Genomic DNA, 17,126 nt, shown 5'->3' on the forward strand with positions numbered 1-17,126 from the left:
TCTAAGTACAGATCTATTTATATTCAGTGATGCAAAGTGTCTATGATATTGCGGGAAAAGAAATTTAAATCTATTAATTCATAAGTACTGTAACAGCAATAAGAAATATTGACTGAACAACCCAGTTTGTTGTGCAAGGTTTGCCCATTGTTAGCACACACGCAGAGTAGAAAGATATCTGTGTACATAAATCCTTGTAGTAGTTGATGAACATATTCTCAAGGAGACAAAGGTTAAGATAAACAAATCACTAGACAAGCGCTAGTGTACGAAAATTCCATGTACGCCGTCGAAGTGGACTTCAAATAAAAAATATACTAAAACATTTTGGGTGGATTAGAGAAGTGTGTTTTTTTATCTTTTTTCCATTTCGGTTCCTTAACTTTTGTTTTCATCAATTGAGTCCTCCACAGTACCGCCACCCTCCACAGAAACAGAAACCCAAAACACGCGTTCCTTTCTATAATAGGTAAGATTACCAAGTGATCGAGAGGTCCTAGGAATTTAAGAAACCTTTCAAAAACCGTGTCTCGTTACCTTTACAATTCATGCCATACTTTTCAGAAACCTTGTCTTGTTACCTTATTCACAATGCCTATATATAGGGTTGCCACTTCAAGCATTTCCAGTCAACAAAACATACTGGTTTCTCATATAGCGAGTGACACGCATAAACATACAGATACGTTGAGCCGTGAGAGTATAATCTGGAAATGGCAAGCCCAAGAGCGTTAGGGACTGCTTTCCTGATCTTGCTTATTGCAGACATCGCCTTCGCTGCTAGGACACTGCAGTCAATTAGTGGAGGCGGAGGTGGAGGGCAGGGAGGAGGTGGTGGTGGTGGATCTGGATCAGGACTTGGGTCAGGTTATGGTTCTGGGTCTGGATCCGGGAGCGGTGAAGGATATGGTGCTGGTGGTCGTGGAGGAGGCGGGGGCGGGGGAAGTGGCGGAGGCGGAGGTGGTGGCAGCGGCGGAGGCAACGGGTCAGGTTCTGGCTATGGGTCTGGTAGCGGCTCAGGCTATGGTTCTGGTAGTGGGATAGGTGGCGGCAAAGGTGGTTGTGGTGGTGGTGGCAGTGGAGGTGGTGGTGGTGGTGGTGGAGGTCAAGGCTCTGGATCAGGAAGTGGGTCAGGCTATGGAAGTGGAAGTGGAAGCGGAAGCGGTGGTGGCAAGGGTGGGAATGGAAGTGGAGGAGGAGGAGGAGAAGGAGGTGGTGGGGGTGGAGGAGGAGGAACTGGCTCTGGCTCTGGCTCAGGTTATGGTAGCGGGTCTGGTTATGGCTCTGGATATGGAGGAGGGAAAGGCAATTAAAGCTTGCCATGAACACAGAGGATACCTTTTCTTTTGTATTCTGAAATAAAATTGCAGGAGCTCACACATAGCATGTATCACTATCGATTAAGTCACTTTTTCAAATGCTATAAATAAAAGAACACATTTTACTCTAAGAATATATTTTATGGATAATCTCTCCGCAAAACCAAATCAAATGCGAATGTATCGTTTCCATAAGAACAATTAGATGTCATCACAAAAAAAGGAATTTAAATAAAATTAAAAGAAAAGAGCTTGTACTTTCTAAAATTGAAAATCTCCTTCTGGAGCTCAGGATATATAGACGCAGTGCTAACTTTGAATGCAGTGGAAAAAAAAAACATGTTACAAGTGAAAATACTCAACCTCGATCCATGACTGTCAAAAAGAATTTCTGAGTAAAAGTCTGACCTGGTTAATAGAGTCGAGTCATCTTCGGTATGAAAAATTACTTGCCTCTCTCTACGGAAATGTCACACGGAGTTTTTGATCCCTCACCGAAGGCGGCCAGTAGGCCATTAGAAGTTGCATAGTGAGCTTTACAACCACAGAACCACAAGTCCTATTAGTATTTCATAAAATGACCATTCTTCGAATCAGAAATGTCCCATGCATGGCAATTATTGGCATTTAATGCTCACAGTCTTAAGACAAACTATAATTTCAAGAAAACTATTGCCATTTGCTATTAAAATTATGGGAGAAAATAAAGAGAGGATATGTTTCAAGTCAACTACTTTAGTAATCAGTAAAGATAATTCAGAATAGCAGGTCCCCAATAACAAAACAAAAAAAAAAACCTTTTTCTTGTTCCACTCAGATTATTAAAGCACACCAAAAATTCATGAGTTTTTTTTTAATTAATAACTCTAATGGATGCCTTTTAAAAAAAAAAAGGAAAGAAGAAGTTTTTAAGATTGTAATAGTTGCTGAATGTACAGTTCTGTTATGAAATGCCTTGACTTGGAAGTTGAATGAGTATTCTGTTTAAAGCAATTTGTAAGTTTTCAAAACTGAATTACTTGGCAAAAAAATTAACCTTTTTCATATGGTTGTGTATGGATAATACTTTCAGTCTTTATGGCTCTAAAAGATGGGCACAGGTCACCGAATTTACTTTCCTGGAAGTTACTGCTGGCTTGGATTCCATCGCGGAGACCATAACGATGGTGCCGCCTTTGACGGCCCTCAGGGACGATAGCCCATGCTACTCCACCAACTAGGAATGCATGAAATAGTACACCTTCTAGCTTGGTCTTGACCAGAATGATGATCCAAATGCCGATGCCATCATGTCTTCAAGAATTCGTCCTGGGATTGCGAGAAGGGATTTGCGTGAGGATGATATCAGGGTGTACGAGCTTTATACGGATTCACTAATAATTAATAAGAACCAAAGGGAAGGAGAATGATGCTCGCAGCTTTTATCATCTTCATTAAGAGCATATTCCCATCTGTTTTCTAATAATAACTTCGTGTTTGATTAGGCCATCCTAATCTGCAGATGTATTTCCTCATGAGCAAGTTTGTTTTTTATAGAAAATGTTATGAATCGCCTGCTGTAGAAGGGTTTTGGCCGCACAATTGTTCCTCAGCTTATATCTAACCTCTTGTTTTTGTTCTGTTTTGGCCTAAAAAACAAAAAGAAAGAAGTTGTGATGAGCTTCTAGTATTTAAACAAATTCCAAGAAAACTTGAGTAGGTTTGCAAACGAACATCTCGAAAATGTACACTTGACCCTACATCGAAGAACTTTTACAATTTCTATGATTTTTGCATGAGATCTGTCCATGAACTCTTACAATATTGCTATTTTGCATGGAGCTTTTATAAAATAAGCTTAGAAACTTTTACAATATTGCTATTTTGCATCTCATAAAAACTTTTGCTTTTATGAGAGGGTGCAGTCTGCAGAGTGTAGAGGCTGAGGCCGAGGTTGTATCTAATTAGGCCTTCTGCAGCCTTTTTGGTGGGGGAGACTTTAAAGGCCTTGCAAATACGGGCTTGGAGTGATTTATTTTAATAAGCTTAAAATCCCAGCCCGTGTGAGCGTAACAATCACGCGTGGCTTCCGAATTGTATTAAACGATCTCCTTATATTCTCTCTGTTTCTGTTGTAATCAAAGATTAGGGTTTTGATGTTGATGATTTTAAAAAAAAATTACTAGCAATTCAATTTGCAAGATTTTGGGTCTTTGGCATCTAAACAGAAAGAAAATATTTTATGATATTTACTGATGAGACTGGATAAATTTACCTCTTCGATTCTACTAAGAGTCTTATATCTCATTATTTTTATTTAAAAGTTGAAATTGATAAACTAAATATTTGATTATATTTTTTTCAATTATTGAACTAGTTCTTAAGACGAAATTATCATAGATTTGGAAAATATGAAGAAACTATTTCTACGCGCCAACCCATATGAAGGTGGAAGGGGAAAAATGTGTTTGGTATTATGTTAGCTGTTGTGGTTGTGCATGATTTGAACAAAGTTGTTTTATAAAAAATACTTTTAGTTAAAATTGGTTTGAAAAAATAGGTGTTTGGTTAAAATTGTGGTTGAAATTGAGTTTGAAGAAAAAATAGTTTAATGTGTTTGGTTAAGAATGCTTTTGAAATTGAGTTTGAAGAAAAAGTAGTTTAATGTGTTTGGTTAAAAATGCTTTTGAAATTGAGGTTATAAAATAATTTTAAAAAATATATATTAATATTGATGGTTTTTAATTTAAATATTGTAGATTTAACTATTATTATTATATCATGAAATAAATAATACTTTATATAAAATATTTTTTATTGTTCCATTAAATTTTTTAAGAGCGCAACATAGGTAAAATATAATCAAGAATAAAATTGAAATTGCGATTAAATTCTACAAATATTATGTCATCAAACGATCTCCGTTTAATTTATGTAGTGTCATTGAATAATATTTAACACTAGTTTTTCGAATAAAACACAATTAAAATTAAAAAATATATTTTTTATTTTGTTAGATCGGACCCGGTTCAATGCATTTTTAGCGTTAAAACCGGACCGGTCTGGCCAAATCAGTAAAAAAACTTATGAATAGTTGAAGATGCTTCACTGTTGATTAAAGAAAACCCATGAAAAATAGAACATGTGGAGCATGCTCCACATTAATCTACACCGCTCGATTTATTGCATCCCTAATTTATTGGACTTTCGTATTTCTTTTACGCAATTTATTTTTCCTTCTTAGAATTGTAACCTCTGGTTGATGCTTGTCTGAGGGGGTGGGTGCATGTGAGCCCATAAAAAGGGCGAAGTCTAGTAAAAAGAAGCATTTTAATAGAACAGAGGATTTTTAAAAATGTTATATATATATATATATATATATATATATATATATATATATATATATATATATATATACACTAAAATAATATTTTATTTTTAAAAATTTATTTTTTATATCAATATATCAAAATAATTTAAAAATATTAAAAAATTAAAATTTTAAACTACATTAATAATTAAAACATTTCAAAATATAATTGCACCCAATTAAATCAAACTCTGCCTAAGCTGAGCTTGCATAACATGCCTGGGTACCACCTAGTTATGTGATGTTAATGTGATTTGGAAACTCTTACAGAGACCTGGCACTTTCCAGCTAAACTAAGATATTTATCTTTTTTCTATTATTATTTTCTTTATCTCTACAATATATAAGACTCAATTTTATATTAAGAAGCTAATTCAGATTTCAAAATAGGTTTAAAAGTTTTGAGCTTTGAATTGCATTGTTGGATAATAAAATATGGTTGCGTGAGGTGCATTTCTTTTTCAAATATATTTTTTGTTTGAAATTTAATATATATATATATATATTAAAATTATTAAAAACACTAAAAAACTTTAATTTAATATATTTTTATGTCAAACACACTACTACAACGCTTCCTGCCACCATAAATAAAAGATACTCGTATTTTTTATCAACAACATGTATCCAGTACATCATATGATATTTAAATATAACAAATTATTTTATAAAAAGCTTTTAGTTAAGATTGGTTTGATATTTATATATGTTTGGTTGAAATTGAGGTTGAACAAAAAATAATTTAATATGTTTGGTTAAGAATGCTTTTTAAATTGAAGTTATAAAATAATTAAAAAAGATATATATTAATATTAATGGTTTTTAATACAAAAATATGTCATCAAGCGATCTCCATCTAATTTATGTTATGTCATTGAATAACGTTAAACACTAATTTTTGGAATAAAATAAAATTAAAAATAAAAATAAAAATTGAATTTTGTTTTTACTGGATCGGATCCGGTTCAATGCATTTAGCCTTAGACTGGGCCCGGTCCGGCCGAAACAGTGGAGAGTGTCTCCACTATTCATGTGAAAACACTAGTTTTTCGAATAAAATACAATTAAAATTTAAATTTTTTTTACTAGGTCGAACCTGGTTCAATGCATTTAGTTTTGAATTGGACCTGGTCCGGCCAGAACAGTGGAGGGTGTCTCCATTGTTCACGTGAACAGTAGAAAATGAATTAATTCACTCTCCACTACATGGGAGAGAGGCTGTGTTACAGGAACGCAATGAGCAGCATGCAAATTCTGCTTTAACAAAATAGTTTTCAATACAAATAATGGTAGGGTCCACGTATAAAATTTACCGCTGATTTTGTAACTAAACAATATATTGCAACTGTTAAATAATAAACGCTGCTGCAAATCGAGCTCTTTATCAACAACATGTATCCGGTACATCATATGATTTCTAAATATAACAATATTTTACTTAATTAGTTGTTGGATGAGTTTATTAATTTGGTTCTTAATTAAATCTTAATTCTAAGAATCAATTCAACTTCATCTCTATCAAGTTTCAAAAGCTCTCTAATTTCAGCATGTTTTTAAATTGGTCTTTCATCTTATATATTTTAAATTTTGTTTTTAATTGATCTTTTTAATTTTTTAATTTCATCCTGTTTTCAACTAAATTTGACTCTAGATTCATGCACTTTTTTGCGAAAAGGTTCATGGTCTTGATTAATTTCATCAATTTGATCTTTAATTGATCCTAAATTTTGATTTTTTTTATAATTGTGTCCCTGATTTCACCTAATTAAGCTTGAAAAAATTAAATTTGATCATTTAAAATTTCAATCTTCTCAATTAAACCTGAATTAAACTTTCAAATTTAATTTTTCACTAATTATACCCCTAATAAAGTTAATTTAACAATTAAAAATATAATTAAATTCTAGCATCTAATTAAATATTTTAATTTTACTCAAATTAATCAAATATTATTTTCTCCATCGGTTAGGTATAAGAGAAAGTTTTCATGCGTGGACGTGTTCAATGAAAAAACAAATGATGATAAGAGATGGGGGGGGGGGGGGGGGGGGGGGGGGGGGGGGGGGGTGGGCATATGGCAGTTCAATTTGTGCATCATCAAAACATATCGGGCAAAACTTGTTTCTATATTTGAAAAGCTTGTCCACAGAATTACAGCTGATAAACGTTATGCTCTGTGTGCGATGAACTTGGAGACTAGAACCGATCCTAATTCCTATACATTAATTAAATGCCTGTTCTCTGGTGGCCATCTCGTCGGATGAAATTATAGGGTACTGTACGTATGGACGGACTTATTATGCCTGCGGTCATCCTCTGTGACACAGACAACATGCGGCTGGCTGCACAAATTAATAGACCTTGAAGAGACTCGTACAAATAATCCCCGATTATTTGTATTTTGCAAACGTAATTTATTTACGATCTCAAATTAAGAAATGGTTTACAAAATAGTTTAGGCTTGCAAGGAGATACTTTGCAAATAAAGACTCTAACCACCTCTAAGATCAGGGTGGCCTAATTAAACACAAATTCGTAACTAGAACTGAAGGAAATTTATTCTTAATTTAGATAATAGAAAATGCAAGCATCCTTCTCCTTTCGTGCGTGCTTCAATTAGCGAATCCGTATAAAGCTCGTACACCCTGAATATCATCCGCACGCAAATCCCTTTTCGCAATCCCAGAAGGAATTCTGGAAGACATGATGGCATCGGCATTTGGATCATCATTGTGGTCAAGACCGAGGAGATGTCCTATTTCATGCACGGCAACAGATTCCAGGTCCATCTGGTTAGGTCCTGGGTTTTCACTCCAATTTTCATCCGCATCGAAATGGAACATTGCATTCCTAGTTGGTGAAGTAGCATGGGCTAAGGTCCCTCGAGGACCGTCAAAGGCGTTACCATCGTTATGGTCTCCGCGATGGAATCCAATTACAATATCTGCAGGGAGCTACCGCTAACTTCCTGAAAAGTGAATTCGGTGACCTGTGCCCATCTTTGAAAAGCTTTTGCGCAGATGGACCTTATGTTCTGTGCAGCCGGGACTTGGACATTGGAACGAAACGTGTACGTCAATTGCCTTTTTGTCCATCTAGGATTTCGAGGAAAGAAATTGTAGTGAGCTAGTGTGTGGATGGACTTGTGAGTATGGTAGTGCTTTGTGCCATTGACAACATCCGGCACGCCACATCTAGGCTGCATCATTTCGTGCACTGTACTATTGTCTAGGCTTCCTGTAACGTTCAAATGATGGTTCTGCTGATATGCCTTGATTGCAGACTCTAAAAGATCATCAAACTCATCGTCATTGGCATGGTTATGGCCCTTCTTTCCTTGATGACCGTAGTTCAAGTATCCAAATTTCTCAAGATATCTTTTGAGCTCATGAAGCCCTTTGACAGATCCATTCTTGTGGCATCCCTCCAGGTGTTTGACGAACCCAAAAGGATCTCCACTTGGTTTTGATTGAATGGTGCATGATTGCATCGCAACAAGAAGTAAAATGGCTACAAAAATCGGAAAACTTCTAGCTGTCATTGTAGACATCAAATCTAGGACTCTCCTTCACTTGTGGGTTCGAGTGGAGAACTTATGGATGCTAGACATTGATAATCTGGCTTGTTTATATAGCGCTCCTGCCGGGCAGTTCCCTTCCAATCTCGAAATTTTAGCTTCCTTGTTGAATGGGGCAAGTCTTTTTGCCCGTTAAGAGGGTTTAGAGCGTGTTTGGCAGTGTGGTTGCGGGTGCTTTTCAAATAACTTTTCGTGCTAAAATGCATGCCAACGACGTTTTTTTATTTTTTAAAAATCATTTTTGACATCAGCACATCAAAACGATCCAAAACGTACAAACCATATTAAATTTTAACAAAAAAAAAAACAAAAAATTTTCAAATTTTTTAGGAACGCGGCCGCAGCCGCGTTCCCAAACGGTGCCTTAATTGGTTTGGTTTGGAAACGCGTCCAGACGTTGTTTTTCTAAATTTTGAAAAAGTAAATTTGTGAAATCTTAAAAATTCTCTCCTTTTTTTTTCTTTGTTTTCATCAACCCCAATGGACCACTAAATTGTCTGTGATTGTAGTATTTGTCAAGTCTTCCTTTATAGAACCTAGAGCATGGAATATGGAATTAAAACTCTTGTTTGTTTGACCAAAATATAGAATTCATGAGTTCTTTATACTTGATAAAACTTTTCTGTTCTTTTCTTTTTTATCCTCATTACTCGTACTGGACACCCTGGAATGAAAATCAAAATCTCCGACTCGACCCTCAGAACCACCAACTCTGATAGAAGCAATCCGGAGCCCTTTCTTCGTTCTTTCCAAGCTCAAGCTGTTGAGTTTCTTGTATCCATCTTTCATGTACCCGGTTCTTTATACTTGATTTAGTATACTATTGTTATCCAGGAAAGGGGTTTTGATTAAGTTTTCTCCATGGGTTCCGTGATTCCTTATGCCTTTCTTTCGTGTTGTTGCATTCAAATTAGGCTAAGAGATGGTTGTTTAGATGAATGTAGAAGGCTAATATAGATCCTGTCCTTATTCATCAATTTTATTTTTTAATTATGTATTATTGTGTTGGGAAGAGAATTTGAGCTCCTTCTTCCGCATGGGGACGGATGGCCCTTTTCTAGAATTTCCACTGTGGGAAAACATACAACTCAAGTAGCAAGTCTTCATTACAAGTTTCCCGTGGAAACATATATAGTTTTTCAATTCAATTTTTGTCAAAAAAATATTATTTTTTCTATTTGTTAGTCTGCATGAGTTGACGTAGTATTCCTGGATTGATTTAGTGGCCCAACTGTCCCTATTTTGTCTGGCAGCTATACTTCAAATTCTTTATAACAAAGTTTTTTTTTTTTCCCCTTTCTTTACAGGCTAACCCATTTTGTTCGGTGCCTATCTTTTGTATGCTAGAGGCTACAGTTGGGCATTTATCCAGTAACCATCTTTTTAGACGTTGAAACTGGGTTTTCACCTAAAAAACCCTTACAGAAAGGCAGGTGTATGGGCTCTACTTCAGCCCAAGTAGGTGAAGAAAATAGAAAAAGGAATTAGAGGCCCAGACTCCGGTAATAATTCAAAATTTATTCAATTTGAGTCGGTGAAAATACATTATTTATCAAACTTGTTCTTATTTTTTAAAGTTTTTTTTCAAGTTTATGTGATAAAGAAGAATGTGATTAGTGAAATTAATTTTTAATGTATCAGCTTTGAAGTAAATCACATTTTAGTGTGATGTGCAAGTTCATATATATATATATATATATATATATATATATATATATATATATATATATATATATATTATAAAAGGAGCATATTCGAGTACTTTGTTTTCAGCCATACTTGGGAGCTAGCCTCTTTCATTGGTTAGGGCTTGTTCAGGTATATGAACATGAAACTCCACATAAATATACAGTGCCTGAACCAGGAGATATTCTCGTAAAGGTATCCATTATGATTTTTCAGGCATAAATTGACAGAAAGCTAACATGTTGTTGATGTTCTTATTACATTTCAATAAGAGGCGTTAAGGTATGGTTTTCAGTTTTGCCGTAGGTTTTGTCATTCATGGGCTAAATTATTGAGACAGCTTGAATTGATTGAAACTTCTGTACTGATGTAGAGGTTTTATAATATTATTGGACCGCTCTTGCTAATTTCAGCTGGGTTTCGACCATCTGTGCTACATAATAGCAGGTGATTTGGGGCCGGGGCTTAGAATTCTTATTTTAGAAGAAGAGAGAATAATGCCCCCAGCTTCCTACAGATAAATTTTCCGAATTTAGTTCTAATTGCCACTGCTCTTTTGGTTGATTGCATAGCTTGAAAAATTAAAATCTGGTTAGCAAAATAGGCTTTTGTCAAACTCCAAATTCCTGAACACTAATTATATCTAGAAAGAAACATGCAGACTGGATAACTTCAATTGCAATTATTCTACAATTACAAGGAGATAAGATTATGTGGAAGTGACTTCTTCACATATTTTAAAATCCGCGTACAAATCCTTTATTTGCTAATACAATAACAGGTATAATAACCTTTTAGTTATATGTGGCTTTTAATCAAAGTCCATAGAGGTCACGGATACCTTCGATGTCATCCTCTTGCAGACTCCTTTTTGTCTTTCCATAATCAAAGTATGGATACATGATTGCACCTGGATGGTCTCCGCTGTGACCAAGTCCGAGCAAGTGACCTATTTCATGCACAGCGACGGATTCCAGGTCTAGCTCTTGACGTCCAGGATTGCTGCTCCAAGTTTCATCAGCATCAAAATGTAGCATCCCGATAGTTGGTCTAAAACCATGGGCAAAGATTCCTCCAGGGCCATCAAATGGCTCATCATCTCCGTGGTCTAGTTGGTAAAAGGCAATTTTAATATCAGCATCGGCAGAATTAGGCACTTCTTCGAACGTGAAGTCAGTAACTTGTGCCCATTTTTGAAAGGATTGTTTGCAAACAGACCTTATACTCTCTGCACCAGCGACTTGGACAGTTGCGCCAAACGTGTACTTCAAATTCTTTTTGGACCATCTGGGGGCTCCAGGGAAGAACGAATAGTCAGCATTGGCCACCCCATCAGAAGACTTGGAACTTTTGTGGTGCTTTGTGCTATTGAAGATATCAGCCACACCACATCTAGGCTTCATCATTTGATTCACAGTACGTTTGTCTAGCCTTCCAGTGACTTCCAAATGAAAGTTTTGCTGATAGGTTCTGATAGCAGACTCCAAACGGTCATCGAACTCGTCATCGTCAACCTGGTTCAGGTTCTTGTTACTTGAAAGATCATAATCCAAGTATCCAAATTTCTTCAGATGCTGTTTTACAAGGTGCAGCTTGGAAACAGATTGACCTTTTTGGCTTTCCACAAGGTTCAGGATGGATTTGAATGGATGATGCCCAGTTGGTTCTGATTGGACAAATTTTATCAGAATCACCAGGAGAAGAAAAAGGGATACTAGAAATTTGAAGGTTTTTTCAGCCATACTTGGAAGCCTCTTTCAATTGGTTAGGACTTCTTCAGGATGAACATGAAACTCCACATAAATAAATATATAGTGCCCCAACCAGAAGATATTCTCCTAAGGGTATCCATTATGTTTTTTCAAGCATAAATTGACAGAAAGCTAACATGTCGTTGACGTTTTAACATTTCAATCAGAGATGTTAAGGTATGGTTTTCAACTCTTCCATAGATGTTGTCATGTATGGACTGAATTCTTTCAATTATTGAACATCTTGATCACACTAACAGAATTTTTACATTTACTAACAGAATAGTCTATTAGTATTTGTACTTTCAGTCTATTGACACGAATTTTATTAATAGACTCACGAACAAAAATATTTTATTAAAAAAATTATCTTTGATGGTTTTTAATTTGTTAATAAATTCATTAATAATAAAATTAGTGATAAATTTACCAACAAATAAAGGGCATCAAAAAGTTAAATATACTGAATTCATGAATTGATTGAAACTACGTAGTGATGTAGAGGTTTTCGTTATTATTGGACCAATTATACAAATTTCACTTCAAAACAGAAATATTTTGTTTCTTTCAATATAATAAAATAATTTTAAAAATTCTCCACAAATTTTTTATTTGTTGATGGTGAAGGTTCCTCTTTCATAACTTGAATAGACTGGAATCAATACACAGTGTGATGTGATGATATTTTTTAGCCTTTTCACATCTAAATATGATGTAATGATATTTCTCATGATCAAACAGAGCGAACCATAAGTGATTAGTTGTAAATTAAGGAACAAATGTGTGGCTGAAAGCCTAAAACCATTCCACATCACTCAATTATTATTTTCTCCATCGGTCAGGTATCAGAGAAAGTTTTCGTGCGTGAGATTAATTTTTTTCTTGATTGGTTCTTAAAACAGGTCACTCATATCCATACCTATCTGTTCATAAGATTGTATTTTTTCTTATAGCCTTTCTTTAAATTCAGATTCTAGATAATGATGATGAAAGCATGCAGTTTACCTAGCAATTAAAAACAATACCTCGAGAGAATATGTAATTATTTGTGATGATTTTTTTTTCTTTCAATAAAGAAAATTGTTCATAGGGTCACTGCTCACCGTTTTTAATGGCTCAAGTGGCTTGAAACGACATCCAAACAATACGAGAGGGGTAATTCATAGTGTCGATGCTCATTCAAAACGCATTAACACATGCCTGTAGTTGTAACATTCTTCCAATTGGAGAATTATTGGACAAACAAACCAAATCCTACAGGAAATCAGCCTGTGGTGTCCTGCGTGTGTTATGTACTTTCCATTCTTCAAAGGAATGCATGTGTAATGCCGGCTTAGGAATTTGAGTTAAGCTGAGGTGGTCTTCTTGTTCAGTATAAGCAAGATAGCTAGGTTTGAACTTTGTTTCATGCACCATGCCAAGAAAAAATCCTTGGACGTGTTCAATGAAAAAAAAAATAATGATTGTTCGAGTTGTGGGAGAGAGAGGGGTTGCATATGGCAATTCAATTTGTGCATTATTATCAAAACAAATTGGGCAAACTTGTCTCTATATTTGAAAAGCTAGTCCACAGATTGCAGCTGATAGACGTTATGCTCTGTGTGCATCTGTGCGATGGACTTGACCACTAGAACCAATCCTAATTCCTATACATTAAATGCCTTTTCTCTGGTGGACATCTTGGGTTTCGTCGGATGAAAATATAGAGTACAGTGTGGATGGAATTATTATGCCTTCGGTAATGCTCTGTGACACAGACAACATGCGGCTGGCTGCACAAATAGACCTTGAAGAGACTCGTCCAAATAATCCCCAATTATTTGTATTTTGCAAACATAATTTATTTACGATCTCAAAGAAATGGTTTACAAAATAGTTTTAGGCTTGCAAGGAGATACTTTGCAAATAAAGACTCTAACCACCTCTAAGATCAGGGGTGGCCTCATTAAAAACAAATTCGTAACTAGAAACTGATGGAAATATATTCTTAATTTAGATAATAGAAACTGCAAGCATCATTCTCCTTTCGTGCGTGCTTCAATTAGCGAATCCGTATAAAGCTCGTACACCCTGAATATCATCCGCACGCAAATCCCTTTTCGCAATCCCAGAAGGAATTCTGGAAGACATGATGGCATCGGCATTTGGATCATCATTGTGGTCAAGACCGAGGAGATGTCCTATTTCATGCACGGCAACAGATTCCAGGTCCATCTGGTTAGGTCCTGGGTTTTCACTCCAATTTTCATCCGCATCGAAATGGAACATTGCATTCCTAGTTGGTGGAGTAGCATGGGCTAAGACCCCTTGAGGGCCGTCAAAGGCGTTACCATCGTTATGGTCTCCGCGATGGAATCCAATTACAATATCTGCAGGGGAGCTACCGCTAACTTCCTGAAAAGTGAATTCGGTGACCTGTGCCCATCTTTGAAAAGCTTTTGCGCAGATGGACCTTATGTTCTGTGCAGCCGGGACTTGGACACTGGAACGAAACGTGTACGTCAATTGCCTTTTTGTCCATCTAGGATTTCGAGGAAAGAAATTGTAGTGAGCTAGTGTGTGGATGGACTTGTGAGTATGGTAATGCTTTGTGCCATTGACAACATCCGGCACGCCACATCTAGGCTGCATCATTTCGTGCACTGTACTATTGTCTAGGCTTCCTGTAACGTTCAAATGATGGTTCTGCTGATATGCCTTGATTGCAGACTCTAAAAGATCATCAAACTCATCGTCATTGGCATGGTTATGGCCCTTCTTTCCTTGATGACCGTAGTTCAAGTATCCAAATTTCTCAAGATATCTTTTGAGCTCATGAAGCCCTTTGACAGATCCATTCTTGTGGCATCCCTCCAGGTGTTTGACGAACCCAAAAGGATCTCCACTTGGTATTGATTGAATGGTTCGTGATTGCATCGCAACAAGAAGTAAAATGGCTACAAAAATCGGAAAACTTCTAGCTGTCATTGTAGACATCAAATCTAGGACTCTCCTTCACTTGTGGGTTCGAGAGGAGAACTTATGGATGCTAGACATTGATAATCTGGCTTGTTTATATAGCGCTCCTGCCGGGCAGTTCCCTTCCAATCTCGACATTTTAGCTTCCTTGTTGAATGGGGCAAGTCTTTTTGCCCGTCAAGAGGGTTTAAGGTTTGGTTTGGAAATGCGTCCAGACGTTGTTTTTCTAAATTTTGAAAAAGTAAATTTGTGGAATGATAAAAATTCTCTCCTTTTTTTCTTCTTTGTTTTCATCAATCCCGATGGGCCAATAAATTGTCTGTGCTTGAAGTATTTGTCAAGTCTTCCTCCATAGAACCTAGAGCATGGAATATGGAATTAAAACTCTAGTTTGTTTGACCAAAATATAGAATTCAGTTCCACGGTACTGGCTTCATGAACCAAGAGAATGGAATACAGAGAACGATTTTTAAGATTACGTACCATAAATGAGATTGGAAACCAGATATTTGGAATTGAATCCGAGCTGAGTTAGTAGTTGAATTGTTCAAGATTTTGATTTTGTGAAATGCGTTTAATCCGAATAATTTTTTTAGAAATTCAGTTCATCCAACTTGATCGAATCCAAACCTAACGGGTCTAACTGTGAGGGGAAAAAAAATGTAAGAATTAAACACTGCCATCCAGAATTTTTTTTTTTTTTTTTTTTTGATCCTCATTACTCGTACTGGACACCCTGGAATGAAAATCAAAATCTCCAACTCGACCCTCACAACCACCAACTCTGATAGAAGCAATCAGGAGCCCTTTCTTCGTTCTTTCCAAGCTCAAGCTGTTGAGCTTTGTTTCCTCAATCCTCACGGCCACCAGGAAAGGGGTTTTGATTAAGTTTTCTCCATGGGTTCCTAAATTTCTTTATGCCTTTCTTTCGTGTTGCTGCATTCAAATTAGGCTAACATGTTGCTTTAGATGAATGTGGAAGGCTAATATAGATCCCGTCCTTATTCGTGATTTTTTTATTTAATTATGTATTATTGTGTTGGGGAGAGAATTTGAGCTCCTTCTTCTGCACGGGGACGGATGGCCCTATTCTAGAATTTCCGCAGTGTGGGAAAACAGTCAAGTCAAGTAGCAAGTCTTCATTACAAGTTTTCCGTGTAAATATAGTTTTTTTCAATTCAATTTTTGTAAAATAAAATTATTTCTTTGCCTTTTTAGTTTCTAGTTTAATAAAAGTGAAAGAATACTGAATTTAGTGACAGAGAAAAAAAGATGTTGATATCAATTCTGATCAGTAAAAAAATTAATTTTAATGATAAAATATTCTATTCAATTCAACCAGAAGAATTCAACTAATATTTCTTATCTCCGAAATTATTTTAAAAATCAGATCTAAACTCATGAAAAGTTTTTTATTAAAATTGATTTTAGATTTTGTATTATTTCTGTTTTTTTAATGTTTAACTCGATGAATTAACCGAATTATTCAAATTTGATTATATTAATATCAAAAATAATTTGAAATAAAACTTAACTTATCTAAAATTATAAATTATCAAGTTTATAACTATGATTAAAATTCACCAATGTGTACAGAGAGACAAGGGTCACTTTCTAGCAACTTGCGATTCGAGGAGAAAGAAGGGACATGTGGTGGCATTTTGCTAGAAATGATCATGTCATGTCATGCTAAGAAATACTTCATCCTGATTGAACAAGCCTTGTTGAAAAAATATGATGATTATGTGCGTTTTCCAGGAAGTCACAGGAACAGTGGAGAGAAATGGTCAGCAGGAGGAGGAGGATAGAAATTAATATCCCACCTTACATGAGATGTGCCTATCTAGAAAGGAAAATATTGAAATATATTAAAATTATATTTTAAAAAAAAATTATTTTTGAGATTAGTTAATCAAAACAATATAAAATATATAAAAAAATTAATTTTTAACAAAAAAAACATGAATTTTTTAACATGCTTTTCAAAATCTTTCTAAACTTTGCAATTCTTATCTTTCTGTGTGTGGATAGTTACTCTATGAAATATGGTTTTGTTTTATGACTTGATATTGAATTTGTTGGCGAATCTCCATGTATTTAAGGACGAGACTGACCTCGTTATAATATATGTACATCAATTGTAATTACTAATTGTGATTGTTATTTGGCATTTCAAACTTTAAATTGGATATATGAATTATATTTATGATCATCTAGAATTTTTAGGTTTTAAATTGTGGTTTGCATTTAAAATTGTGTTTAAATTATAATCCTGGATTGATTTAGTGACCCAACTGTCCCTGTTTCGTCTGGCAGCTATACTTCAAATTCTTTAATTGAATTTGAATTAGAAAAAAAATAAAAATAAAAAAAACTTTATACCAAAGTTTTTTTCCCTTCTTGACAGGATAACCCATTTTGTCCAGGGCCTATTTTTTGTGTGTTAGAGGCCATTGTTGGGCTTTCACCCAGTAACAATCTTCTTA

The 17,126-nt window shown here is 35.3% G+C and overlaps 3 protein-coding genes and 1 pseudogene across 3 annotated transcripts; 1 reads left to right on the plus strand and 3 right to left on the minus strand.

Annotated features, from left to right (window-relative positions):
- The first annotated feature begins 713 nt into the window (after positions 1-713).
- Positions 714-2,728, plus strand: LOC133705792 (putative glycine-rich cell wall structural protein 1). The gene is made up of 3 exons (XM_062131175.1): positions 714-1,056; positions 2,392-2,453; positions 2,582-2,728. Exons 1-3 carry the CDS (start codon positions 714-716, stop codon positions 2,726-2,728), a joined length of 552 nt encoding a protein of 183 aa, XP_061987159.1.
- A 4,496-nt stretch (positions 2,729-7,224) lies between these two features.
- Positions 7,225-8,383, minus strand: LOC133706059 (metalloendoproteinase 5-MMP-like; annotated as a pseudogene).
- Positions 8,384-10,746: 2,363 nt separating this feature from the next.
- On the minus strand, positions 10,747-11,673 carry LOC133705793 (metalloendoproteinase 3-MMP-like). The gene has a single exon (XM_062131176.1). It carries the CDS (start codon positions 11,671-11,673, stop codon positions 10,747-10,749), a length of 927 nt encoding a protein of 308 aa, XP_061987160.1.
- A 1,815-nt stretch (positions 11,674-13,488) lies between these two features.
- On the minus strand, positions 13,489-14,770 carry LOC133706010 (metalloendoproteinase 5-MMP-like). Its single transcript, XM_062131503.1, has one exon. The coding sequence runs from the start codon at positions 14,656-14,658 to the stop codon at positions 13,720-13,722; it is 939 nt and encodes a 312-aa protein (XP_061987487.1). The 5' UTR covers positions 14,659-14,770; the 3' UTR covers positions 13,489-13,719.
- Between the last annotated feature and the right edge of the window lie 2,356 nt (positions 14,771-17,126).

This window comes from Populus nigra, chromosome 10 (assembly GCF_951802175.1).
Source record: "Populus nigra chromosome 10, ddPopNigr1.1, whole genome shotgun sequence".
NCBI lineage: Eukaryota > Viridiplantae > Streptophyta > Magnoliopsida > Malpighiales > Salicaceae > Populus > Populus nigra.